The 27,106-nt window shown below is 42.0% G+C and overlaps 2 protein-coding genes across 10 annotated transcripts in view; one reads left to right on the top strand and one right to left on the bottom strand.

Moving 5' to 3' along the window:
* Positions 1-558: 558 nt before the first annotated feature.
* arpc4l (actin related protein 2/3 complex, subunit 4, like) lies at positions 559-19,828 on the bottom strand. Its single transcript, XM_073072772.1, has 6 exons — positions 19,683-19,828; positions 17,274-17,389; positions 16,572-16,683; positions 11,471-11,566; positions 10,476-10,646; positions 559-2,119 (listed from the first exon to the last, which is right to left on the bottom strand). The coding sequence occupies exons 1-6, from the start codon at positions 19,683-19,685 to the stop codon at positions 2,114-2,116; spliced, it is 504 nt and encodes a 167-aa protein (XP_072928873.1). The 5' UTR covers positions 19,686-19,828; the 3' UTR covers positions 559-2,113.
* tada3l (transcriptional adaptor 3 (NGG1 homolog, yeast)-like) overlaps positions 19,742-27,106 on the top strand; it is a 28,685-nt gene continuing 21,320 nt past the window's right edge. Inside the window, exons 1-3 of one of the 9 annotated variants that reach the window (XM_073072755.1) lie at positions 20,172-20,538; positions 23,846-23,905; positions 25,572-25,806. In XM_073072755.1, the coding sequence (XP_072928856.1) occupies positions 25,600-25,806 (207 nt within the window). In that variant the 5' untranslated portion in view covers positions 20,172-20,538; positions 23,846-23,905; positions 25,572-25,599. The other 8 variants (XM_073072758.1, XM_073072760.1, XM_073072757.1 and 5 more) reach the window with 8 other exon arrangements.

Here is a 27,106-nt window from a genome sequence, read left to right as displayed (position 1 = left end):
CTGCTGTCCTCATCTTACATCTGATTTTTGTGCTACCTTGGGTTCTATCACTGCACAGTTTCAGCTCTTTAACATCTTATCTGCTATGGTCATGCTTTTTCATCCTTATAAATGATGCTTTGGTCAAAAATAGGTGTTTAAATGGTAAGCAAATACTGTCCCAATAGTACTTAAATCAAGAGTGTGTCTGAAATTTCTCAGCTGAACTTCCAGAGCACAAATTTCAAAAATGTTATTCCAATTTTAAAGAATTTTCAACATATATTGCTATTTGCAATGAAAAATATCAAAGCACAGCAGAATGAAGATAGCTCAAGTCTCCTGGCAAAAGAGCTTTACTGGATCTTTAAAAAAATGAGTAACTGAGATAATTGGACTTTTCAACTTAACTCCCAAACAGGTTTCTTTTAGACATGAGCAAGGAGGAGGGTGCAAGATTTTGCTGCTGGTCATATTTACAAATTATCTTGGAGATATTAAAAATCATTTCAGATTTCATAATAAGCAATAAAAAGTGTCAAAGATAAAACTAAACACAATCTACAGGAAATGATTGGGTAGGTGAATTGCAAAGGTTTTTAATAACGAGAAGCACGTCAATACATATTAATTGCAATGACAGCAGTATTATGTACCCTCGTTAAATTATTCCCATTCAAACAACCTTTCAGAGTTTAATTTCAACTGAGAACTCACCAAGCACGTGCGAGAGCCTACACTTTGCTACTCTAGACCATCCATGTTATAGAAAGCACACTGTTGACCAGACTAAAAACAGTACCACAGCTTGCACCCCTATTATTCATTACCAAAAAGGTTTTGGGCAAATACAACATTGCATTTTCATTTCTGTCAGCTACAATGGTTAAAAATATGTTAAAAGCAACAAAATCTACACCCACTTGCAGTAGAACAAAACTTGTAATATGACAGGGAAATAAAGAAAATACTCAGCCAACTAGGCAGCATTTGTGGAGGGGAAAAAAAACAGGGTTAACGTTCCTGTTTGATGATCTCTCATCAGAACTGTTCTGATAAATGGTCATTAGTTCTTTCACAAATTGACCTGAAACTGAGTTAATGATTCAGTTCAAAGAACTTTCTTCGAGACTAGTTTGATGAAAAGATTAAACCTGAAATGTTAACTCTGCTTCTCCTGACCTCCTGAGTATTTACAGCATTTTATATTTATTTCAGATTTCCAGCATCTGCAGTATTTTTTTCTAGATAACAAAACACATGACTCCAGTAACAATATTAAATTTCTCAAAACAGAAAACTTATTCAGAAACTATCGCTAGAAATAAAAGCAGAATTAAAAGAAAACGTGAGGAACGTGGCTTTCTGTATTACAAAAATGACAAGATGGGAGAGTATATAAGTGATGAATTACTCAGACTCTGTTTCAAAATGATCTATAATCAGTAATAGAATAAGTACCAATGGAGACTGAGTATACCAGGAACCTTTAACTGGATTGACAGCTTCTGGAGAGAAGCAGGATAAACATTTCAAGTTAATAACCATCAGTTCTGATAAAAGGGAACCACTCCCCTCCTTTTACTAACCAAGACACATGTCTGACCTGCTAAGTGTTAATTAATTATTCATGATGCCCAGCATCTGTCATATTTTGCTTATCATTTCATAACATAAAAAGCTGTTTCTAATATTGTCAAGAACCCCGGGCAGTGATAGGTTTTATTGTATTGGTCAAGTTCCTCAAAAATAAAAAATGGTCTATCACTTAAACACATGGATTAAGAGCAAGCCAAATCAGAGACACTGACACAAACTATGAATGAAAGTTTTTATTTTTCAAAATACAAATGTATAGCTCGGTCCCTTCAATTTGTGAAAGAACTAATTACAGCAGATAATATGCTGCTGTAAATACAGTATCAATTGAAAAATGATTTGTTAATAATAAAGCCAGCAGTCTGGTTGAGTTATTATACAAGCTCCTTCCAGCAAGCTGGTCAGGATATTGTTTGAGCCCCCTTTCAGCAGATGATTACACCCACCCCTGCCCCAAAGCTTCTTTCCAGCAGTGCAGTTTCACATAGTTCCTCATAACCTTGGTCTTGACAGTTGAAAGCAAACGCAAGCAGCATCAGAACTGAAAACAGAAAAGAAAGATCATATTTAGTGACGCAAGATCTTTTGCAGTTACTAGATATACAGAGTGAGACACACAAAATGCTGGAGGATCAGGAAGAATGAAGGGTCTCAGCCGGAAAAGTCGACGGTTTATTCCTCTCTTTGGATACCACCTAACCTGCTGATTTCCTTCAGCATTATGTGATCATATTTGGTATATTTTCAGTTATTGAGGAAAGAACCTGGTGGGAGAGCACTTTTAATATCAAGGGCACCACCAATTTTATTTGTTGCAGTTTGTTAGCTTCATATTAAGGCAGCAGTTTTCATGACTTGGGAGGTACAAGGAAAGAATATTTGAAGGTAGAAGTTGTCCATCTCCCACCAATTAAATTAAATTAATGCACAAACCAAGATTTTGCAAGTAATTTTTGGCACACTATTAGAATGGCCAAAGGGTAAATGTATGTCCAATTTTTCCTTCAGTCAAGCATGGCAAGAACAGGAAATTACTGCTCTCTGAAACCCAAAACTTCTCAGTATTCTATAAACTTACATATTTTTGTCCTCTAAATAAAGCTAATTACAGTTGGTGGGCAGCAAACCAAGAAAGCAAAGCTATCTGTTAATGAAGGATTGGAGATGGCAACAGATGAAAAGGTAAACATTTCAGTAGAATTGAGAATTTTAACATACGAAGAAATGCAAAAGAAAGCAATGCAGGACACTCAGGGACTTGAGCTATATTTTATTTTGAAACAATTTTTCTGCTATCATAATTATACGTACTGTATGCTGTGAGTGACTACTGATACTGTGTTTTGCACCATGGCCCCAGACATGGATATGGCTGAATGACAATTACACAAAGTATGGGGAGTGAGACAGAGAAAAGTGAATGGGGAAAAATGAGGAAGAAAGGATAAGGAAACAGTGGGGATGAGGGTGAGAGAGAAGTATGGAATAGACAGAATGGAGAATGCACAACAAAGCAGTTTCACAAAAAACAGATATTGCTGTTGGAGAAATAAACTTCAGAAAAAGAATATTAGATAGCATAGGAAATAAGAATCCCTCAGAAATAGAAATGGATTATCACTTAAACACTTGAACTTTTATTCTCATCTAATGTTCTGCGTTTATTTACACCAGCATGATACTTGCTGTCATTTTGTCTTTCACAGATTGAAGAGACCGAGTTTTTAATTTGAAAAATAAAATCTTTCATGTATTAAGAAAGAGCCAAGTCAGAGACTCTATGACCAATGTTTCTTCTAAGGTGTACGCACACACACATCTTTTGCTACTAGAGCATAAAGGAATTTAAACTGCGCACAACAGGTTGTCATCATCAACCTCGTTGGCGTGTTAACTACATTTCATGATCATACACAATCACATTTCCTTTTCTGATATGGACGGTGTTGACAACGTGAAGTTTGTAATGATTTATCTGCAGATTTTAGAATTGGCTTATTTATGTTGTTTTTATTGAATAAATCGAATTCAACAGAAAGAAAGGGTGTGAAGCGCAAAAGATCTGCCAGATCATTTAATGAAGAATGGCTTAAGAAACAATAGAAATTGCTCCACTGAAAGCTCAGGAACCTGCAGCTCCGAGAAATACTGAAGTACAGAAGCTGGTATTGTTGTGATGCAAAAGTTGGAGAATTTGCAAGTGGGAAGAATTTGCAAACTAGACTTTTTAAAGCATTATTTCGCAAGCAAATCATACATGGACAACGTGCAAAAGCTCCAGTGTGAAAATCCTTAAGTTACCCGCTACAGCCCCAGTATGTAAGTTTCGTGACAGTTCAGATGAATGAAAGTGAAAACGATCAAACCCAGAGGAGATCAAGTTCTTATTGACACTGCTTTGCTAGCTGTTAAAATGGATACTTCTATGTATAAAATTCAACACGCATGTTGTTGTCACTGGGTAAGGAATTGCATAGCACAAGATTTTGGTGCACACTGGTCATTCAAATTAGAGGGAACATTGTCTATGACAGAAACTATACATGAAAGATTTTATTTTTCAAATTAAAAACTCGGTCTCTTCAATCTGTGAAAGACAAAATGACAGCAAGTATCATGCTGGTGTACATAAATGCAGAACATGAGATGAGAATAAAAGTTTGCTTACATGTATATCACCAAATGAAACATTCCTCCGGGCCAAGGGTACAAATGCAGACAGAACAAAGTAAATTGTACCAGAGAGGCAAAATATAAAAGGGCAAAGAATGCAGGGCCAAGGGTCAGAATAAGGTGGACAAACTCATGGCACAACTAGAGATGGTCGGTATGAAATTGTGGGCAACACTGATCTCACTGTGCCCTCTAGTTCTGGATACCCTCACCACAGGAATCAACTCTCCACATCCACCTTATCTAGTTTTTTCAACATCTGGTAGGTTTCAATGAGTTCCCACCCCACCCGCATTCTTCTAAATTCCAGTGGGTACAGGCCCAAAGCTGCCAAACGCTCCTCATATGTTAACCCCTTTATTTCTGGAATCATCCTCATGAACCTTCTCTGGGCTCTCTCTAATGACAGCACATCCTTTCTGAGATTTGGACCCAGAACTGTTGGCAATACTCCAAGTGCAGCCTGACTAGTGACTTATAAAGCCTCAGCATTATCTCCTAGTTTTTATATTCTATCCTTCTTGAAATTAATGCCAACATTGTATTTGCCTTCTTTACCACAGACTCAACATGTAAATTAACCTTCTGGGAGTCTTACACGAGGATTCCCAAGTCCATTTGCACCTCTGATGTTTGAATTTTCTACCCATTCAGATAATAGTCTGCACTATTGTTCCCTTTACCAAAATATATTATCATACATTTCCCAACACTGTATTTCATCTGCCACTTTTTTGGCCATTCTTCCAATTTGTCCAAATTATGCTGCAATTGCAATGCTTCCTCAGCACTACCTACCCCTCCCACCTATCTTCGTATCATCTGCAAACTTTGCCACAAAGCCATTGTCCAAATCATTGACAAACAATGTGAAAAGTAGCAGTCCCAATACTGACTCTTGAGGAACACCACTAGTGACTGGCAGCCAACCAGAAAAGGCCCCCTTTATTCCCACTTGCTGCCTCCTGCCTGTTGGTCATTCCTCTATCCATGCCAGTGTGATTCCTGTAACAGCTTAGGATTTTATCTTGTTAAGCAGCCTCACATGAGGCACCTTATCAAATACCTTCGGAAAATCCAAGTAAATGACATCCACTGCCTTTCCTTTGTCCACCTGTTTGTTACTTCCTCAAAGAATACCAACAGATTTGTCAGGCAAGATTACCCTTTACAAAAACCATCTTTTAGTATCCTGCTTTATACTATTGCCCAACTTTCCCTCATATTTCATTTTTCCCTTCTTATAGCTTTTTTAGTTGCCTTTTGTTGGATTTTAAAAGCTTCCCAATCATCCAACTTCCCACTCACTTGTGCCACCTTATATGCCTTTTCCTTGGCTTTTGTGCAATCCTTAACTTCCCTTGTCAGCCACATTTGCCTGCCCCTACCAATTGCAAACTTCTTCTGCGGAACATATCCATCTTGTGCTTGTGAGCGATTCCCAGAAACTTCAGCCACCTCTATTCTGCCATTATTCCTGTTAGTATTCTCCTCCAATCCACCTCGGCAAGCTCCTCTTTCATGCTTCTCTAATTCCCTTTATTCCATTGCGATACTGACACATGTGACTTATGCTTTTCCCTCTCTAATTGCAGTATGAATTCAATATTATGATCACTGCCTCCTCAAAGTTCCTTTACATTAAGCTCCCTAATACGATCTAGGTTACACAACACCCTGGAGGAGGAGCTTAGGAGAATCTATGGCACCTAATGGCAATGCCTTTGCTTGCATCTTCAGAAACAGCTCTGTTTCCATCTTTAATATCTCTATTTTTCCCTTTCAGGGTTCTTTTGAAGACCCTGACCTGGAGTTACACACTGACTACGGTTCTTTGCAGGAATGGTTGTTATTAGGCACGCCAAGGGCGCGGCCCAAGAGCTTCGCTCGCCTTTTGAGGACCGAGATCTCGTGGCTCTGGATACGAGAGATCAGAGGTCAGGGTCCGGGGCAGGAGAATGGTGTGTCGTGGGAGATGGAAGATCTAAGACTGTGTGCCCAGAGACCCGAGATCTTTGGGCACAGGGCTCATAAAAAGCGACGCAATGGACTTTTAACACCGTAAACCAACGAGTTGTTTGTTATGTCTCCCTTTCTCACTGTGAAATGGGGACACCTCTTTCTTCCTTAGGGGAGAGAAAGAGAGAGCCTGTGGTATGTCAAATACTGGGTGAGACGTGATCTTTGGGGTAACTGTGTCTTTGCTGACGCTTCAGTGCTTGGTGATGGGTGCCAATGCTCTTTTATGTTGGTGGGGGGGGGGGGGAAGGGGAACTGTTGCTCGCTGCTGCTTATGTGCAGGAGGGAGGGGAGCTGGGGGGGACTTTGGGGTTCTAACATTTAACTGTCATTCATTCTTTGGGGGCACTCCTCTCTTTGCATGGATGGTTGTGAAGAAGCATTTCAGGATGTATATTGTATACATTTCTCTGACATTAAATGTACCTCTGAAACCCAATCTAAGATAGCCTTTCCTTTAGTAGGCTCAAACACAAGCTGCTCTAAAAAGCTATCTCATAGGCATTCCACATGTTCCTTCTGTTGCAATCCGACACCAACCTTAATTTCCCAATCTTCTTGCATATTGAAGTCCCCCAATACAATTGTATCATTACACTCATTACAAAGCTTTTCCAGCTCTCTTTGCAATCTCAATCCCACACCTTGGCTACTATTTGGAGGCCTATATATGACTTCCATAATGTTTTTTTTTACCCTTGCAGTTTCTTAATTCCACCCACAAAGATTCAACATTCTCTGACCCTATGTCATCTCTTTCTAAAGATGTAATTCCATCAATTACCAATAGATCCACACCACCCCCTATGCCTTCCTTTGATACAAAGTATATCCTTTGACGTTAAGCTTCCAACTATGTCCTTCTTTCAGCCACACAATGTGTGATGCCCACAATGTTACACCAACCAATCTCTAATTGCACCCTAATTTACTCCGAATGCTACGCGCATTTAAATACAGCATCTTCCGTTCTGCATTCTTCATTCTTTTGAATTTTGCCTCTGTGGTACAATTTAACTCTTTGCTCTGTCTGCATTTGTATCCAATCATTGGCTTGTCCTCCTTACATTCATGCTACACCCATCATCTACTTGTAAGCCTGCTGGCTCATCCTCAGCTCTATCATATTGCTTCCCTTTATCAATTACACGATCCCTTCAAATCTGCCCAGATAATACAAGTTCCTCTATGTAAACTTCTCTAAAATTTAAAACTAATAGCCCTGTATCAATATGATGAATCTTTACTCTAGCATCTTCTTCCTGCATTACAAATGCACAGGGATGACCCATATTGTCCGAACGTAGTCTGACAATAAAATAAGTACATCCCATTTCTTTCTAACCTCCTTGAGATTAAAGGAAACAATCCACAGGGTGTGGTGGTTAGCACAGTACTTTACAATACCAGCGACATGGGTTCAATTCCTGCTGCTGTCGGTAAGGAGTTTGTACATTCTCCTCATGATGGTTTGGGTTTCCTCTGGATGCTCCGGTTTCCTTCCACAGTCCAAAGACATACCAGTAAGTAGGCTAATTGGTCACTGTAAATTGTCCCTTCATTAAGGACATCCTGAATGCTAAAAAGAGGGTGTTTAGAGATGGAAATAGGGAGGAGCTGAGGACAATACAGAGGGACCTGAAAGCCAAGATCAGGGAGGCTAAAGACAATTATAGGAGGAAGCTTGAGTGGAAACTCCAGCAGAACAACATGAGAGAGGTCTGGAGTGGGATGAGGACCATCACTGGGTTCCGGCAAACCAGCAACAGAAGAGCTGAAGGCAGTGTAGACAGAGCCAATGAACTTAACCTGTTCTTCAACAGATTTGACACTGTGGCCCCTGCCCATCCCCTACATGATTCATCTGTTCTCGGACCCCAACCAACACATACTCCACTCTCCCCTCCTACCTTTCCTCACAGCCCCCACCCTGCTCTCGTGACTACACCCCTCCCTCACCTGAAACCACCATGGTGGGCTTCACAGCTGAACAGGTGAGAAGACAGCTGAAACGTCTCCACCTAAGCAAGGCTGCAGGCCTGGATGGTATCAGCCCCAGGGTGCTCAAAGCCTGTGCCCCCCAGCTATGTGGAGTACTTCACCATGTCTTCAACCTGAGCCTGAGTCTCCAGAGGGTTCCTGTGCCGAAGACGCCGCGCCCCAGTAGCTCCGATGACTACAGAGCGGTGGCATTGACCTCCCACATCATGAAGACCCTGGAGAGATTTGTTCTGGAGCAGCTCCGGCCTATGGTTAGGCCACACTTAGACCCCCTCCAGTTCGCCTATCAGCCCCGACTAGGAGTTGAGGATGCCATCGTCTACCTGTTGAACCGTGTCTACGCCCACCTGGACAAGCCGGCGAGCACTGTGAGGGTCACGTTTTTTGACTTCTCCAGTGCGTTCAACACCATCCGCCCTGCTCTGCTGGGTGAGAAGCTGACAGTGATGCAGGTGGATGCTTCCCTGGTGTCATGGATTATTGATTGCCTGACTGGCAGACCACAGTACGTGCGCTTGCAATACTGTGTGTCAGACAGAGTGGTCAGCAGCACTGGGGCTCCACAGGGGACTGTCCTGTCTCCCTTTCTCTTCACCATCTACACCTCGGACTTCAACTACAACACAGAGTCTTGCCATCTTCAGAAGTTTTCTGATGACTCTGCCATAGTTGGATGCATCAACAAGGGAGATGGGGCTGAGTACAGGGCTACGGTGGGAAACTTTGTCACATGGTGTGAGCAGAATCATCTGCAGCTTAATGTGAAAAAGACTAAGGAGCTGGTGGTGGACCTGAGGAGGGCTAAGGCACCGGTGACCCCTGTTTCCATCCAAGGGGTCAGTGAGGACATAGTGGAGGATTACAAATACCTGGGGATACGAATGGACAATAAACTGGAATGGTCAAAGAACACTGAGGCTGTCTACAAGAAGGGTCAGTGCCGTCTTTATTTCCTGAGGAGACTGAGGTCCTTTAACATCTGCCGGACGATGCTGAGGATGTTCTACGAGGCTGTGGTGGCCAGTGCTATCATGTTTGCTGTTGTGTGCTGGGGCAGCAGGCTGAGGGTAGCAGACACCAACAGAATCAACAAACTCATTCGTAAGGCCAGTGATGTTGTGGGGGTGGAACTGGACTCTCTGATGGTGGTGTCTGAAAAGAAGATGCTGTCCAAATTGCATGCCATCTTGGACAATGACTCTCATCCACTCCATAATGTACTGGTTAGGCACAGGGGTACATTCAGCCAGAGACTCATTCCACCGAGATGTAACACTGAGCGTCATAGGAAGTCATTCCTACCTGTGGCCATCAAACTTTACAACTCCTCCCTTGGAGTGCCAAACACCCTGAGCCAACAGGCTGGTCCTGGACTTACTTCCACTTGGCATGATTAACTTATTATTAATTATTTATGGTTTTATATCGCTATATTTCTTGGTTGGTGCGGCTGTAACAAAACCCAATTTCCCTCGGGATCAATAAAGTATGTCTGTCTATTAGGCTGGAGTTAAATAGGGGTCACTGGACAACCTGGCTCAAAGAGTTAAAAGGGCCTATTCCATGCTGTCCCATCAACATAATTTTGGTTATTTACAGCATGGAACAGGCCCTTCCAGCTGCACTTCCCAGCAACCCGATTTAACCCTAACCCTGACCAATTAACCTAACTGTGAGGAAACTGGAGCACCCGAATAAAACCCACACATTCCATGGGGAGTATGTACAGACTCCCTACAGATGACATCAGAATTGAGCTCCCGAACTCCTGACACCCCAAACTGTAATAATGTTGTACTACCTGCTATGCTACCATGGCGCTCTGTGAAAAGAATTATCTTCTCAGCATAATTGTACATAGGGAATGAATGCTGCTTTGTTACAACTGCAGACGTTAAACAAGTCATTGGGCTATTTTAGAACACTTCCTTTTAAACAGCATCACCACATATGTTTAATGTTCAAAGCATAGTCTCACCAAAGGAGAAGTGAAGCATATTTGAGGAACACATCCTGTCAGAGAGGCAAAAACCACACACAGCAAAGTCAAGCCAGCACAAAGACTGACTCACGTTATTTAAGCAACACTAACCGACCAGTAAAATATCAGAGGAGCAATATTCAGGCTCCGATGAGTTCAGCAGCTATACTGCAAATTTCTATGCTTTATGCTTTAGGCAAATTGAGAGGAAATAAAAACTCACATTTTTGAGGAACTCCTCTGCAACGATGCGAGCTCTGGCATTTAATGACAGTTTCATTTCACTGACTTCTTTATCAATCTCCTCCATGAAGTGGATGACAAAATCAACCAGCTTGTGTTTGTACATTTGTTCAGTGTGGAAGTTGGTGATCAGGAAGCTGATATCGTAACCCTGCCAAGAGAGGAAACAAGAGTTTCATTTAATGTAGTCACTGACATTGTTAGCTATCTAGCAAATTGAGATGGTAGGAAAAATTTCTCCAAGTATTTGCAGATAATCCATTCACCAGATATAACCTGGAATTCGAGATACTTCCTATCAAAACTATAGTAACCATAATACTTTCTTATTAGAGCTCTGGATGAATTTGTATAAGACTGGCTCAAATCCATTTCCTAGAGATTAAATGTAACTGTCGACTCACTGCACCATACAGTCCTTTCAGCCACATTGTCAGTAAGGAAGTCACTCTGCATGCAAAATGGTTTATCAATTCAGTTGAGCTCAATGCCTTTTATGTACACTGCTAAAGGGAGAATAAAGCTACATGTGTGCAAATCCTGCAGCATATGGTGATGCTGTGATCTCCATCTTGGATAATAAGCCTGATTCTGAATCAGCTACACACAGCTCAGATTCTGCTATCTGAGATTTTGCAGTCCTTAAGTTTCAAATTTTTCATGCTTTCAGTGCCAGGATAAAGATGATGGCACGAACTGTATTCAGATCGTTTGCTGATCACTGGATACAGAAGACTACAGATAAGTGCCTCCTGTTTTCTCACTAAGAAAGCCAAGCACATTAAAAAGCTGCGGGAAGTTCTTCAACATAAATGGAAATTAATTCCCTTCACAAGACAGAAAATGATTGTGAAGGAAAGGATCTACTTGCGATAGGATAAACAACATTCATACACGATGTTCAGGTTAAACTCTGTATATTTTCAAGCAGCTGAACTGAATTTCAGCAGTGAAAATTCTAGGTAGTACGATTACCTCAACAGCTTTTCTCCGGAGGATGAAGAAATTCTCTGCTCGCATCATCATAAACCTCATGAATTTGTGACAAAGGATCTTTTCAATCTCGTCTGCCTAAAATTAACAATATGAAACCGTAATGGGTACAAATTTCAACCTGTTCAAAACTGAAAACATGTGGTATTTACAAATAACTATACAAAGGATTATTAAAAATAAAGATACCACATGCAAAATTACCAGTGAAGGCATTTGTGGGAAAGTACAGAAATAACAGTTACAAAGTGGCTAAAAAAATCCTCACTCTCGTTAGAAGACTATTCTTTGCTACTCAAGGGAGAAGTATCAAATATGTCGGGAGTAAAGCACCACCATATAGCAACAAGAATGATACGGTATGGAGAGGCCATTGCACAGGATCGAACAAAGCTGCCGAAAGTTGTAAACTCAGCCAGATCTATCAGAGGCACTAGTCTCCCCAGCGTGCAGGACACCTTCAAAAAGGCGATGGCTCGAAAAGGTGGAAAGCATCATTAAGGATCCACGTCACCCAGGACAGGCCCTCTTCTCATTACTACCATCAGAGAGGAAGTACAGGATCCACGTCACCCAGGACATGCCCTCTTCTCATTACTACCATCAGAGAGCAAGTACAGGATCCATGTCACCCAGGACATGCCCTCTTCTCATTACTACCATCAGAGAGCAAGTACAGGATCCACGTCACCCAGGACATGCCCTCTTCTCATTACTACCATCAGAGAGGAAGTACAGGATCCTGAAGACACACACTTTGGGTTTTAGGAACAGCTTCTTCCCCTCCGTCATCAGATTTCTGAATGGACAATGAACCCATGAACACTACCTCACTAATTTTTTCCCATACTTATTGTAATGGATAGTTTTTGTTTTGTATTGCATTGTACTGCTGCTGTAAAACAACAAACTTCACAGCATCTGTCAGTGATATTAAGCCTGATTCGGATTTAGGCATAACCCCCAGGCTAAAATTACAGAGTTTGTCCATCAATAATGTTGCCTCATTGGGTTACCTGTATACAAGAGAAGTAATATAGAGGAAGCATTTTTGCTAAGCTGCTGTTGCCAAGATGCCTTTTTGAGAAAACTGATTAATGCTGATGGGATCACGGAAACAAATTTTTAAAAATACTGGAAATACCTAAGATTAGCTTTATTTGTCACGGGGACATCAAGATGTTGAAAGATACAGTGAAATGCATCAAATCAATGAAAAGTGTGCTGAGCAGCTTGCAAGTATCACCACACTTCTGGTGCCAAAATAGCACACCCACAGCTAACTGAACGTCTTTGGAACGTGGGGAGAAACCAGAGCACCGTCACAAGGAGAATGTACAAACTTCTTACAGAGTGGCAGAAAATTCAACCCTGATCTTCTAGGTGGCACTGCGAACTGCTATGCCCATATACAATCAGTGAAGACAAGATAGTTTTAATAATCTAGCCTTGAACTGTTAGCATTCTATGCAAATATCCAAAATTTGAATAAATCATATTACGGCGTTCCCCTGTACTTCTGGAATGTGGGTAATGGAAATTCATCCTCAATGATTTCACAAATCACTACAGGTACAGAATACAAAATTGTTCTCATGGAATCGATGTGGGAGAAAAATCTCCAGAGTTTATGAGGACCATGAATGCAGGCTGCCAGTTTGTAGCGGGAATCACTTAAGGGATTTGTTTTGGAAACTGATCAGGCAATCTCTTCTACTGAAACAATGTAACACCACTTCTAGTTAATTAAAGTAACAATCCTTTCTCTTTGGCCTATAATACAATAAAAATTCTCTTCCATGTAGACTGCATTCTTGTGGTGGCCTTACTCTTCAGAGGAGAACTTCCATAAGAACACATCTCCCCTTATAACACGGGATTTAATGGGAGTAAATGATTCACTTAAAGGAAAACCGTGACATGGACTGTTTTCTAGCAACACAACCACTCTATAAACAGAGGGTTATTGTCATTTACTGACCAAATGCATATTTTTACTTTTGTTTCAGATCTTTGACATTGGCATTTTTATTCATTTAATGAGGTAAAATTGAGCTTCATTGTATATACATCGTTCACCTATTCCATATGAAAAAGGTGGCACATCATTGCTGCTGCCTTACTGCTCCAGGAACATAGGTTTGATCCCAACCCTGCTGCTCTGTGTAGAGTTTGCATGTTCTTTCCATGACCATGTACATTTCCGCCTTTCAGTAAATTATTACTTAGTCTTGGTTAATATCAAAAAGCAAAGGCAGCTGATGATCACGTGTGAGAGAAAAAAGCAAGCTGCAAGAATACAGACGAAATGGGTGGGGGTGGGGAGAAGAGGTGGCTAACGACTTTGTTTATTATGTAGCAGGTAAATGACACTACAGAGAGGACCAAACTAATTTAAGACATGAGGGATGAGATGTGCCGTTCTCGTGTTAAGAGGCCGTATGGGTAGAACTTAGAAACAAATGGAGGATCACTCTAGTGGGGTTATATTATAGATCCCCCTCCAAAAGTCAGTGGGAAATTGAGGAACAGGTGCGTAGAGAAACTGCTCATTGTTTTAAGAATAACATGTTTGTATTAGTGGGCGATTTTAATTTCCGCCCAGTATTGACAGGCACTGGTCAGGGTGGAATTTGTGAAATGTATCCAGGAAGTTCTGCCAAGTCAACAAAAAGAGAACCCTTTTGAGGAGAATATAACATTGGATAACTTCTGAGGGAATGAAGCAGGGCCAGTAAATGCAGTCAGGGAGCACTTTGGCTTGTGACCACAATTCTGTTAGTTTTAATATAGTGATGGAAAAATATGGGTCACGTCCAAGGTTAAACCTGGCCAGTTCAGGGAAACTTGACTATTGAGAAATATCAATGCTCTGGTCAAGATAAAGACAGGAGTACTGTATACATTAGGTTTAGGAGGTCAGGTCAAGTAAATCCCTTGATGACCATAAAAAGCTTAAGAATACACTTAAGAGGGAAACCAGGTAAGCAAATATAGAGGGTATGACGTGCATCTGGCAAGTAATGCTACGGAAAATCCCAAGAGATTCTACAGATAAACTAAGAGTGAATGGATGGCTAAGGAAAGAGTTGGCTCCCTTAGAGATTAGGAAAGTCACTTGAGTCTCAAACCGCAGGAGATAGGTGAGATTTTTCATTAACATTTCTCCTCAATTTTCGAGGAGAAAATCATGGTTGCTCAAGAGACAAGGGAAACAAGTGAAGGCCATTCAAGTTACCAGGGAGGAGTAATTTGTAGTCTTACAGCACATTAAGGTGAACAAATCCCTAGGGCCTGACCAAGTGCATCCTTAGACTTTGTGGGAGGCTAGAAGAATTGCAGAGGCTCTTGTGGAGATATTTGTTTTGTCGTTAGCTATTGCCAAAGTTCCTGAAGAATGGAAGGTGGCTAATGTTATTCTGTTTAAAAATGGTAGCAAAGACAAGCCAGGGAACTACAGTCCTGTCAGCCTGATATCAGTAGTGGGAACGCTATTGGAAGAATTCTGAGGGACAGGATTTACCAGCATTTTGGTAAACAGTCTTGATTAGGAGTCAGTACAGCTTTGAGCATGGAAAATCAAGCTCGACGAATCAGTTTTTGTCGAGGTAACCAAATAAGTATAATGAGAGAGGGCTGTGGAGGCTGTCTATTTGAGCAAGGCCTTTGACAAGGTCCCACATGGTAGGCTGATCTTGAAGGTTAGGTCCATGGAATCTAGAGAGAACTAGTTAAGTGAACTTAAAATTGTCTTGGAGGTAGGAAGCAGAGGATGGTGGTTGAAGGCTGTCTGTCAAAATAGAGGCTGGAGACTAGTGGTACGGCGCAGGAGTTGGTGTAGGGACCCTTGTTATTCATTAATTATATACATTGATTTGGATGCAAATCACAAGACTTGAACAGTATCTGTGGATGGTGTTGCTTTGATAGTGAAGGTTATCATAATTACAAGGGGGATCTTGATCAGTTAGGTAAGTGGATTGAGGAGTGGCAAATAGATTTCAACATACATAAGTGTGAGGTGATGCACTTTGGAAAGTCAAACCAGAACAGGACTTAGGGTAGAGCTCTAGGGAGTGTAACAGAACAGAGGGGCCTAGTAGTACAAGTGCATAGTTGATTAAAAGCAGCATTACATGTAGAACTATTGTCAGCATGCTGACCTTTATCACTCAGGCAGAGTACAGGAGTATATTATGTTCAAGTTATTGGTGAGACTCTACTTGGAGTATTACATGCAGTTCTGGTCACCCTGTTGTAGGAAAGATGTGGTTACATTGAAAAAGCATGCAGAAAAGATTTACAAGTATGTTACAGGTATTAAAGTGACTGAGTGGTCATCTGAACTAGGTCTTTCTTTCTTGGAATGTAAGGAAATGAAGGTTGACCTCATTCTTGGAGGAGTCTAAAACTAGTGGCATATACTTAGGGTGAATGGGGCAAATTTAAAATAAACCCATAGGACAACTTTTTCAGGCAGTGAACCTAGGGAATAAGCTGCCAAAATGGTTGAGGCAGCTACAAATATAAAACAGGAAAAGTTGTTGCACAAAAGGATTTAGGAGTTCTATATACTTGCATAGATAAAAGCTTGGATAAAGTAGTTTTCCTTGGTTGCACAATTTTAGATTTAGAGGGCACGATCTCTAAATGTCAAAAGAGAAATTCCTGCATTCAGAGGGTTCAGAATCTTTGGAATTATCCACCTCAGAAGATGTGCATGCCCAGCAAAACAGATTGATAGTTTTTTTTTGGCCTTAACAGAAAGAGATTTGGAGGCTGGGCGAGAAAGTGGAAGAGGATCTTGCAGAATGATGTAACAGGCTTAAGCAGTTATATGACCTAAATGCAGTATGATGTTATTATTTAAACTTTTGGCAGCTAGTGTTTCCAAAAGAGAATGTACATTTCACTTAAACTTAAAAGTTCGATAAAAATTTCCCAGATTTCAAATTGTGCATTATTAGAAACTGGTTGACTATTTAACTGGGAAGCAAGGAAGATCTAACTAATCTACTCCAACCAATGCAGTATTTAGATTACATGCCAGGTACACATCAACAAAGTTAAACATGGCACTGACCTGCTTGATTGCAATGCTGACTCGTACCGAGTTTATTGAGCCCTCAATAAGGACCTTCTCCTTCTCATTCCTGCTGATGATCAAAGGCTGCAGTAGAAGCTCTTTACTGCTCCTATTTTGAAGTAAAACATTGTCTGTTACTATCGAGCAAGCAAAAACATCCAAAACTCTCCATGGATTATTTATATTAATTTTGTTTTAGAATGTTGATGTAAGATATTCCCAAGAATTGCATGCGGATGGTGTGATCCCAGACTTACAGCATTCTTGAGTTTCCCAGAAGCAATTTCAAATCATTGTGCTAGCTTTGTGTTTAAAAATGGTGCGACCTTTTCAGTTTCAATGTGACGTATCACAGTGTTCCAATAATGTGCTGAAGAACTAAGCCAAAAGAGAAATTTCTCCACATAACAACTATGATGACTTGGACTGGTATTGAAACACTAGAATTACACAGACACCACCATTCCGAAGAGCAGGTATATTTCAGTAAAAAAAGAATACTTCTACCAGGATTATTGAAAATGTTATCCTGGTCATTTGCCCATTATATAAATAAACCTCAGCCACAAATCTTAAAGAATCAGTTTTCTGTATTACTTAACTCTTTCATTAAGTGTCCAAAATTAAGCTTATTCACATTTAGCTCCAAAAACAGATTGCATTGTTTTAGCGAGACAACCCAAAAATGAAAACTGTTACCTCACTTCCACTTCGGGTTTATTATGCCTCTCCACCACCTGTGATGAGAAGTTTTCCAGACATAGTGCTGCTTGAAGGGTGGCACGAACGGCATTCAGATATGGCCGAAGTGTTGCCTTTAAAACAGGAGAGAAAACAAAAGTTTAAATACTTTTGGAGGAATTTCATCTCTAAAAATCCTGCATCCATGTTGAAAAATAATTGTATTTTAGTCTACTGTTTTAATATATTTAGCTAGATACATTGGTACTTACACACAAGAGATTCTGCAGATCTAGAAATGCAGAACAACACACACAAAATGCTGGAGGAACTCAGCAAGTCAGGCAACATCGAAGGAAAAGAATGAACAGTCTATGTTTCCAGCCGAGACCCTTCTTCAGGATTGGAAAGGAAGGGGAAAGATAAAGCCAGGTGAGTGGTAGATGTAAGAGCTGAAAAAGGAATCTGATAAGAGAGAAGAGTGGACCATGAGAGAAAGGGAAGAGGAGGGGCACCAGGCAGAGGTGATAGGCAGGTGAGAAGAGGCAAGAGCCCAGAGTGGGGAATAGAAGAGGGAAGGGAGGGGGAAAAGAAAAAAAATACTATAAGGCAAAGATCAATGTTCATACCATCCTTCTTCCCCCGTCTTCCCTGTTCATTTTTAGTCCTGATGAAGGGTCTCAAGTCAAAATATTAACTGTTTATTCATTTCCATAGATGCTGCCTGACCTGCTGGGTTCCTGCAACATTGTGTGTGTGTTGCATTGGTACTTATTGACAGTCATTCAAGACAACATGATCGAATAGACCAGAGTGAGTAAGACCTGATGCGACGACTAATGTGACAATTTAGATAACTAATTGAGGGAGTCGTTTGTGGGTGGTTAATAGTAGGAACCTTCAAGAGGACCACAACCTTGTTGTGATTTGGACGATTCCATGCCTCAATGATCCAGAGAGCTACGATGGCTGGAGTCAAGGTTTTATATTTGGGCTCTTGGTAGTGTCATCCAAGCCAAATAGGTCAAAGGGTAGAGGTCAGACTAAGTGGTCCACTGGTCCTCCGGGTTTGGAGGTTCAGCTCAGGGCTAACAACCCTGACTGATCAAACTAAACTGTTATGGAAACAGCAATGAAAAATCTTTATATATCTGTGTGTGATGGTATTCCCCAGTCTTCACCCAGGACTTGTATGGTTGCCAGTAGTGAAAACCAAGAGGAAGCTACTGACACGATGAAAGAACACTACCAGAGATGGGGGAGCTTCATTGCTGCCCTAAATGGTGGCAGGCATAATGGGCAGTAAGCAAGTAATGAACTGACAAGCCTAACAGCAAGCTGAGTGCAAATATCCAGAACACAAATTGTGCCACACAACACAGATGTTACATCCTAATAACTGATGACAAACAAAGTAGCTCATACATCCACACCAAACTTTTGAAGATATTGCCCAGTCACATGATCATCCAAGAACAATCAAGGACCAAATCACATTTCTGTATGACTGGAATCCCACAGGAGCATTGGTGAACTAATTCTTTTTTTAAAAAATGGTAGCCACTTTTAATGGTACCAAATGTATTCATACTTTTAAAAACCAAATTCAAGTTTTCAAACTTCAATGGTAGGATTTTTGGTTATGAAATTCCAAGTACTTAGGCTAAATAACTGTACACAAGGAAGTATAATTCAACTTCCAATTTAAAAAAAATTAAATGAATTACAAATGAACTACATGTTCAATAATTGGAACCTTACAACTGAGTATCAAACTTCAAAGTTTGCACTCCAGCCAGCTTCTCACATAGAAAACAATCTCGCTAACTAGAATAAGTTATTTGAAAATAACCTGTAAAACCCCAATAAAGTATATGGCCTAGAAAAAACGCATAAATCAATAAAATAACGAGATTTTAGTGACTATTTCTGATTCTCCTACAATTTATCCTACAAATAAGATTAGGCTCTGTGCACTCTTCCGGATTTAAAAACCTGGACAACTCGAACAACCCTGAGTCCTAGCCCTCTATTTCAGCTACTGCCCTCCCTTTCTTCGCCGATCCTCTGACAAGGCTCTAAAGAAAATGGTTCTTAGTCCAGTCGGATAGGATACGCAGACAGAGCACTCAGCAGCAGCAAGGTGAAGACAAAGACATGACAGGGGAACTGATGCGTCCACCTCAGCTTGACCGGCCCAAATCTCTACGGCTTTAACGCTGGCTCAATGACAGCCTGAGACAGGAAGCACTGGGTGTGGATCTCTTCTTGCCCTCGGGAGATGGGTGGGGTCCTTCTGACCCTCACGCCCCGTTATCCGTGAGGAGTATAGAGCTCTGAAGACCCCCCAGCTCAAAGTGGCCGCTGACCCTCCCTGAGCCGCGGAGATACCCCGGTTCGGACCCGCACAGCGCGCTCTCGCCTTACCATCTTGTCTTCCCGGAAGGCGGAAACCAGCCGGGCGCATGCGCACTGCGCCCGTCCGCCCGGGAAGTTCCATTGCTGCCAGCGCAGAGAGAGGCAGATGCACCACTGTATTGGCTCTTATGTGCAACTTACGATAACATTTCAAGTAGCAAGTTACTTTGTGCATTGAGTTCTCTTTAATGTTCCTCGTATTAATATGTATTGTGTTTTCTTTCACTGCCCCTGCATGGAGTGTACCATGCTTGCATGAAAGTGGGGATGAGCCCTGTGTCATTAGCTCGCTGTGTGCATCGTCCTGGTTTATTTTTCCCCTCTCCTTCAATTCAGACTATTATATGGCTCTGCATTTCTGATGCAAGCCTGGGATTCCCGTGCCCGATGCGGGCATTTAAACCGCCGACCTCGGTGCAACCCTCCCGTGCACGCGGCCTTGAGCTCGCCCGAGGCGCCGGAAAGGGCCGCGCGCTCCTGCTGGGCGCTGCCATCGGGCCGGGGCGCCGGGGGGTGGGCGCCGGCCGGGAGGGTTCGCCGCCGCGCTGCCTCGCCGGCTTTCCCCTCGGCGGTGCTCAGCCACTCGTTATTACACATAAAGGCGGGCGGTGAGCGGCGCCGAGAGTGAATGGCCGGAGCGGGCAGGCTGCAGGTCTTCAGGCCGGGCAGGCACTCCCCCCACACACGCTGACACATGCAGAGGCGGCGGGGCTGCCGGCGGAGCGGGTCCTCGGGTAAATGTAGCATTTTCGTGTTGCAACAATGTGAAGGAGCGCGGTGCCTAGTAACAACTGGCCGTTACCCTGACTACCCCTCGCAACCGATGGTTGTTGGTCCTCGCTTGTACACCGTCTGAAAACCGGAGGTATGCTGTGCCTCAGCCACTGAGCGTTTGGTCTTTATTTCTGAGGGTGGAATCCAGCTGTTAAAACAAGGGACGCAGTCCTGACAATCCCAACACTTATAAAAGAATCGTTATATGCTAGGATTTTAATTATTCTGGTTGCAACTTGTAACAGTTCCTTCCTGTGTCAGTTATTTTGGTAATTCGGCCACTTATTTGTCGGCCAGGTGAATAATGTAGTAAAATTACTTCAAGATCTGAAACTGTCTTTCTTTAAACTAGAGCTTCAAGTGGTTCTGAGCTACCTGGCTCTTCACTCTCATTTATTCTGTTTGCTGATGAGGCACAATATGTAGGTAATAGAAAGTTAATTATTTCTATCAATAAATCTGAGAAATTTAGAATGGGTCACATATAACATTCATTCCATTGCATTTTACTCCATGGATAATCTTAGAGAGAAATATCTCAATTGATTCTGATATCTGCACGTGAGATTCTACAGATGCTGGACATCTTGAGCAGCAGACACAAAATGTTGGAGGAGCTCAGCAAATCATCTATGGCAGGAATAAACAATTGACATTTCAGGTCAAGTCCCTTCTTCATAACTTCATTTCAGCCCAAGGCATCTACTGTTTATTCCACTCTTAGATGCTGCCTGATTTGCTGAGTTCCTCCACCATTTTGTGTGTGTTGGTCTTAATTTTTACTGTTTTTGCTTAAGATTGCAATTTGTTTTTTAGCATTACTCTTGAGAAGAAATGCTAAAAACACTTTAAAAAGTCAGGGCTACATCTGTGGAAAGAGGAGAAGTTGTTAGCATTTCAAAGAGAAGATGTTTTAGCTATCTGTCAGCCCTATCACGCCAGGACCACCAGACTCTATAATGGTGACTTTCCCCAAGCAGTGGAGTTAATCAAACCCTTCACAAACTAACCCACCCCCTCCACATCCATCTCCAGCACTATTTTATCATTTCTTATCAATCACCTTATACGCAGGCATTCAATCTGGTGCCTAGTGCCACTTTAAGGGCATACAGTCAATCTATATATACAAGCTATCTAATGCATTTATATTCATTGTGTTCTTTATCTGCAACAGATCCCAAGTAACAATTACATTGACTCCTTTACACTTGTGACTAGAAATGAATCGATTAACCAGTTGGACTTATTGTTGTTGTCTGGTGGACAGTCACATCCTCATCCAGCCTTCATGCCAGTTTCTCGGCAGCTTAAATATTATTTTATGTTATCTCTTCCCCAGACTGATGGAAGGATCTGAAACAGTAACTACTTTTCTTCATACAGATGCTGCCTAACCTACTATGTGTTCCCAGCATTTTCTGTTTATATTTTAGATTTCAACCATTGGAAAATATATTTTAGTTTTCTCATTTTTATATTAATCTGAGTTGTACGACTGTATGCCTCAGATTATATTTGATAGAAGTCCCAGATATTTGGGTATTCGCCCAATGTCCTGAATACATTATCTTTTCATCACTCTTCCTGACTTGGAGACTCTGCGGTCGGATTTCAGGTGACATGAGCTGGCTGACCTGAATGTTAAATGTCCTCAACGTGGCTTTTGTTGCACACTGGACATGGATGTGGAGCTTGATTTTAGCATTAATATTACATAGTAAAAAGTGCTTTGTTCTGCAATGCGCTGTGGTGTGTTTGAAACTGTGAGAATGACTTGATACGTGCAAAAATTCACTGGAACACAAAACCATGAATAACTAAATGGCACTGAAACTCTGCAAAGTGTGATAATGGAATGTCCAGCCAACCAACTTACAACCATTGATAGCTTGAGGTATTAGGATCCTTGGAGCTGGCAAGTCTTGAACCAGTGAAAGAAACTGGTAAGCCAGTTTAGTATATGAATTAGGGAGGGGCATACTTGCAACTGAGGCATTTCAGAGAAGATGTCCTAGGTTGGCTGCTGGGAAGAAGCAGATATTTAATGAAGAGCAGGCTGGAATTTAAATAAAACTGCAAGTTCAGAGAGAGTTCTGCTGTGCGTTTGTATTCCTTGGAGGAATATGGAGTTAGTATTGAAAGGTTTGAAATACAAGTTTGATATTTTTAAGGCCAAAATGAGGAGGAAGTTTCTTCAGTCAGAGGATTATGACTGTCTGTGGTTTTCTACCTTGAAGATTTGTCAGTGCTGATTCATTGACGTGTTAAGAAAGGAAGCAAAGAGGGAAATGAAGGAGTTGAGATCAGTTTAGCCTTGGTCTTGTTGAATGGAGAAGCAAACTCAAAGACCCAAGTCACCTATTCCTGCTCATGATTTATAGCTTTAAAACTTTTTGAAGAATAAATGATTGTACTGATTAAGACACAGCAAAAAAGAATGAACAAACAAACTGGAATAAAGCCTTGCTGATATATTGGTGCTTTTTTAGCAAAGCTTCACTTTAATGGTGCAAGCATTAGCAAGTTTGTGGCCCTGAAACTTCAGTTCATGGATAAACGTCAAGGCTGTAGGCACTTAAGGGAATGTTAAAACTTACTGTTAGCTGAGGATCTTTCACAAAACCATTTACATTATCTGCACTATTCTTATCCCAGCTTTTCACCTGCTGCATAATCTCATAGTAATAATAGTGCCCAGTACGTGTGTAGTCAAGCCAGTGATTCAGAGTGGATGATGCACCTCTGCTCCCTCCTGATCACCCCACTGTCATAAAAGTCAGTCTTTAACCAATCTGATGTACTTTTAATATCGTGAAGACTATACGGGGCCAGATGGTAATTCAGCTGGTAATTCTGGACTTGATTTCCAGAATTAGCTGTGGTTCTGTTCAAACTGCTGTAGTGGTGGTACTAGTACTACTAATAATAATAACAACAAGTATTTTATTGACCCCAAGTGAGAAATTATTTCATTACAGCAGCAACATTTAAAAACATACTTAGCGATAATTAATATTATAACAATAACTAAAATAAAGTACAGAATAATAATATACACAGTAATAAGTCCAATAATAACACAGAAAATAATAAAACCAAGACTATTGTACTATGATGTGTGTTCTCCTGTCACACAGAGATGAACTGTTTTATAAGCTTATTGCATTTGGTAGGAAAGATTTAACGATCCTTGTGACAGCGGAGCTGAATGAGTCTGTTCAAAAGGGAGCTCTACTGCTTATTCAATAGGTCATGGAGAGGATGTGCCAGATTGTCCATAATGGATAATTTTTTTTTAGTGACCCCTCCATGACTAACTCAAAAAAGTCCAGGTTGTAGCCAAGGACAGATCCAGCCTTTCTGATGAGTTTATTTAATCTTTTCTGCATCACCAGCACCGATGCCACACCCCAACATGAAGCAGCAAAGAAGACTGAACTCGCTACAACAGACTGGTAAAAGATCTCCAACATCCTGCTGCACACATTGAAGGGTCTCGGCTTTCTTAGAAAATAGAGTCTGCTCATCCCCTTCTTGTAAACAGCCTCGCTGTTGTTTTCCAGTCAAGTCTGTTGTCGAGGTGAACACCCAAGTATTTGTACCCCTCCACCACTGCAACTTCTTCCAGAAATTTTCCATAAAAAGCAGAACATCCGGTTTATTAAGTTACTGCCCAATCAGTCCATGCTCTATCAGCAAAATGGTACTTAATTGCCACTGGTGCCCGGTTTGAGTTTGACCAAAACTACTTGGCACCAAACCTCTTCATGGCTTTGGTTCAAAACTGTACCAAAGAGCTGAAAATGGGAATAATTGCCATTGGTATCAAGGCAACATTAGATTAGTAAGAATGAAGTCATTAGGGAAAACAATGACCTCATGCCTTGCTCAGAAGAAGATGGTTATTGTTGTTGGCAGTCAGCTGAACACATTGCTGTAAGAATTCTTTTTGTCCTTTCATTCTGAGACAAAAATGGGGATGTTCTCTGATTGCACTACATTCACTTCCAGTTGCAAACACCGCAGAAAGTGAAGCAATCCATGCGTGGCCTTCCACAAGAGCTAGATAATATGTGGTGAGGTGCAAATAGCAGTTGTGTCACTCAAGTGCCAGGCAGTGACCACAACTGACAAGAGAGAGTTTAGCCAGCTCCACTTGGTGATTGATGCGATCAGCCTCCTGGGAGATCTCCAGTGACCAACCAGAGGAGCCACACAGTCAGTGGCTGTAAGAGCAGGTCAGGGGCTGGGTAGAATGTCTTCTGGCACAACAAGCGTGCCACCATCTACTTACATGGGTACAAATGAGCATGATGAGATGCTCCTCTGTGGCCAAGATGAGTGGAGCCCCAGGGTTATTCACAAAAGCTCCACATCATCAAAAGTAGCCCATCTACCATCCCACGCATTCAATCCTTCCAGAAGTAGCACGTAGAGATTGTAATCATAAAAAACAGCAGTTTCTCAGACACACTTCCAAAACCTGTGAGCTTTACAAGCATGGGTAACATAGACAGCGGCACAGCAGTGTAGTAGTTAGTGCAATGGCTTTACTGTGCCAGCATCACCCATCAGGCTGGGACTCTTGCCACTATCAGCAAGGTGTTCGCACGTTCTCGCCATGACCGCATGGGTTTCCTCCAGATACTCGGGTTTCCTTTCACACTCCAAAGACGGATGGCTCGGGCCAGTGAGTGATGGGTGTGCTGAGGTATGGCAACAGGCATGCCACCCCTATCCAGCACAACCTTCGCTGATTTGATTTGATGCAAGCAAAGCATTTAACTGTGTATTTTGATATACGTTTACATATACAAAGCTAGTCTATGAGCACAAGTGCATAGGGACACTGGAATCAGTAGGATTTTCTCCAAGCTACATGCCATCCTTTCTTGAAAATTTATTGCCAGCTTTTCATTGTTTCTGGGTTTAAATTTTGAACTTCTACATAAATGGTGTTAATGGGTTAGCTTCATCATGATGATGTGAATAGTTTTGAGAAGGTGTCTCAGCATCACTTTTTTGAGAGGAAATATAGATGGGAGATAAATGCCATAATTCCTGCATTCTACAAAAATGAATAAAGAGAAAAAAATTGATTGACTTTATTTTGCTTAGCAGAGTTTAGACCGAAGAGCACTGATTCAAAATGAGTGAACTAAAAGATTGCCCACTGCAGTTCCATGACTTCAAGCCAGTAGACCACGCAAAGATGTGTCCTCGGTATGCTGCTGTGTTATCGCGTTCGGAAGATGACGGGATTGGAATTGAGGAACTGGACACGTTGCAGTTGGAACTGGAGACATTGCTGTCCTCAGCAAGTCGGCGTTTACGCATTTTGGAGGCAGAGACGCAGGTCAGAGTGATATTGTGACCTGTCCTGTGTGCCGTCACGTCAGAGTGATATTGTGACCCGTCCTGTGTGCCGTCACGTCAGAGTGATATTGTGACCCGTCCTGTGTGTTGTCAGGTCAGAGTGATATTGTGACCCGTCCTGTGTGCCGTCAGGTCAGAGTGATATTGTGACCCGTCCTGTGTGCTGTCAGGTCAGAGTGATATTGTGACCCGTCCTGTGTGCCGTCATGTCAGAGTGATATTGTGACCCGTCCTGTGTGCCGTCACGTCAGAGTGATATTGTGACCCGTCCTGTGTGTTGTCACGTCAGAGTGATATTGTGACCCGTCCTGTGTGTTGTCACGTCAGAGTGATATTGTGACCCGTCCTGTGTGTTGTAACGTCAGAGTGATATTGTGACCCGTCCTGTGTGCCGTCACGTCAGAGTGATATTGTGACCCGTCCTGTGTGTTGTCACGTCAGAGTGATATTGTGACCCGTCCTGTGTGCTGTCAGGTCAGAGTGATATTGTGACCCGTCCTGTGTGCCGTCACGTCAGAGTGATATTGTGACCCGTCCTGTGTGTTGTCAGGTCAGAGTGATATTGTGACCCGTCCTGTGTGCTGTCAGGTCAGAGTGATATTGTGACCTGTCCTGTCTGCCGTCAGGTCAGAGTGATATTGTGACCCGTCCTGTGTGTTGTCACGTCAGAGTGATATTGTGACCCGTCCTGTGTGCTGTCACGTCAGAGTGATATTGTGACCCGTCCTGTGTGCCGTCAGGTCAGAGTGATATTGTGACCCGTCCTGTGTGCTGTCAGGTCAGAGTGATATTGTGACCCGTCCTGTGTGCCGTCACGTCAGAGTGATATTGTGACCCGTCCTGTGTGCCGTCACGTCAGAGTGATATTGTGACCTGTCCTGTGTGCCGTCAGGTCAGAGTGATATTGTGACCTGTCCTGTGTGCCGTCAGGTCAGAGTGATATTGTGACCCGTCCTGTGTGTTGTCACGTCAGAGTGATATTGTGACCCGTCCTGTGTGCTGTCACGTCAGAGTGATATTGTGACCCGTCCTGTGTGCTGTCACGTCAGAGTGATATTGTGACCCGTCCTGTGTGCCGTCAGGTCAGAGTGATATTGTGACCCGTCCTGTGTGCCGTCAGGTCAGAGTGATATTGTGACCCGTCCTGTGTGCTGTCAGATCAGAGTGATATTGTGACCTGTCCTGTGTGCCGTCACGTCAGAGTGATATTGTGACCCGTCCTGTGTGCCGTCACGTCAGAGTGATATTGTGACCCGTCCTGTGTGCTGTCATGTCAGAGT

Source organism: Hemitrygon akajei, chromosome 19, assembly GCF_048418815.1.
Source record: "Hemitrygon akajei chromosome 19, sHemAka1.3, whole genome shotgun sequence".
Classification (NCBI taxonomy): Eukaryota; Metazoa; Chordata; class Chondrichthyes; order Myliobatiformes; family Dasyatidae; genus Hemitrygon; species Hemitrygon akajei.
The sequence above is the reverse complement of the archived record's forward strand: the minus strand, read 5'-3'. Positions and strand labels throughout refer to the sequence as shown.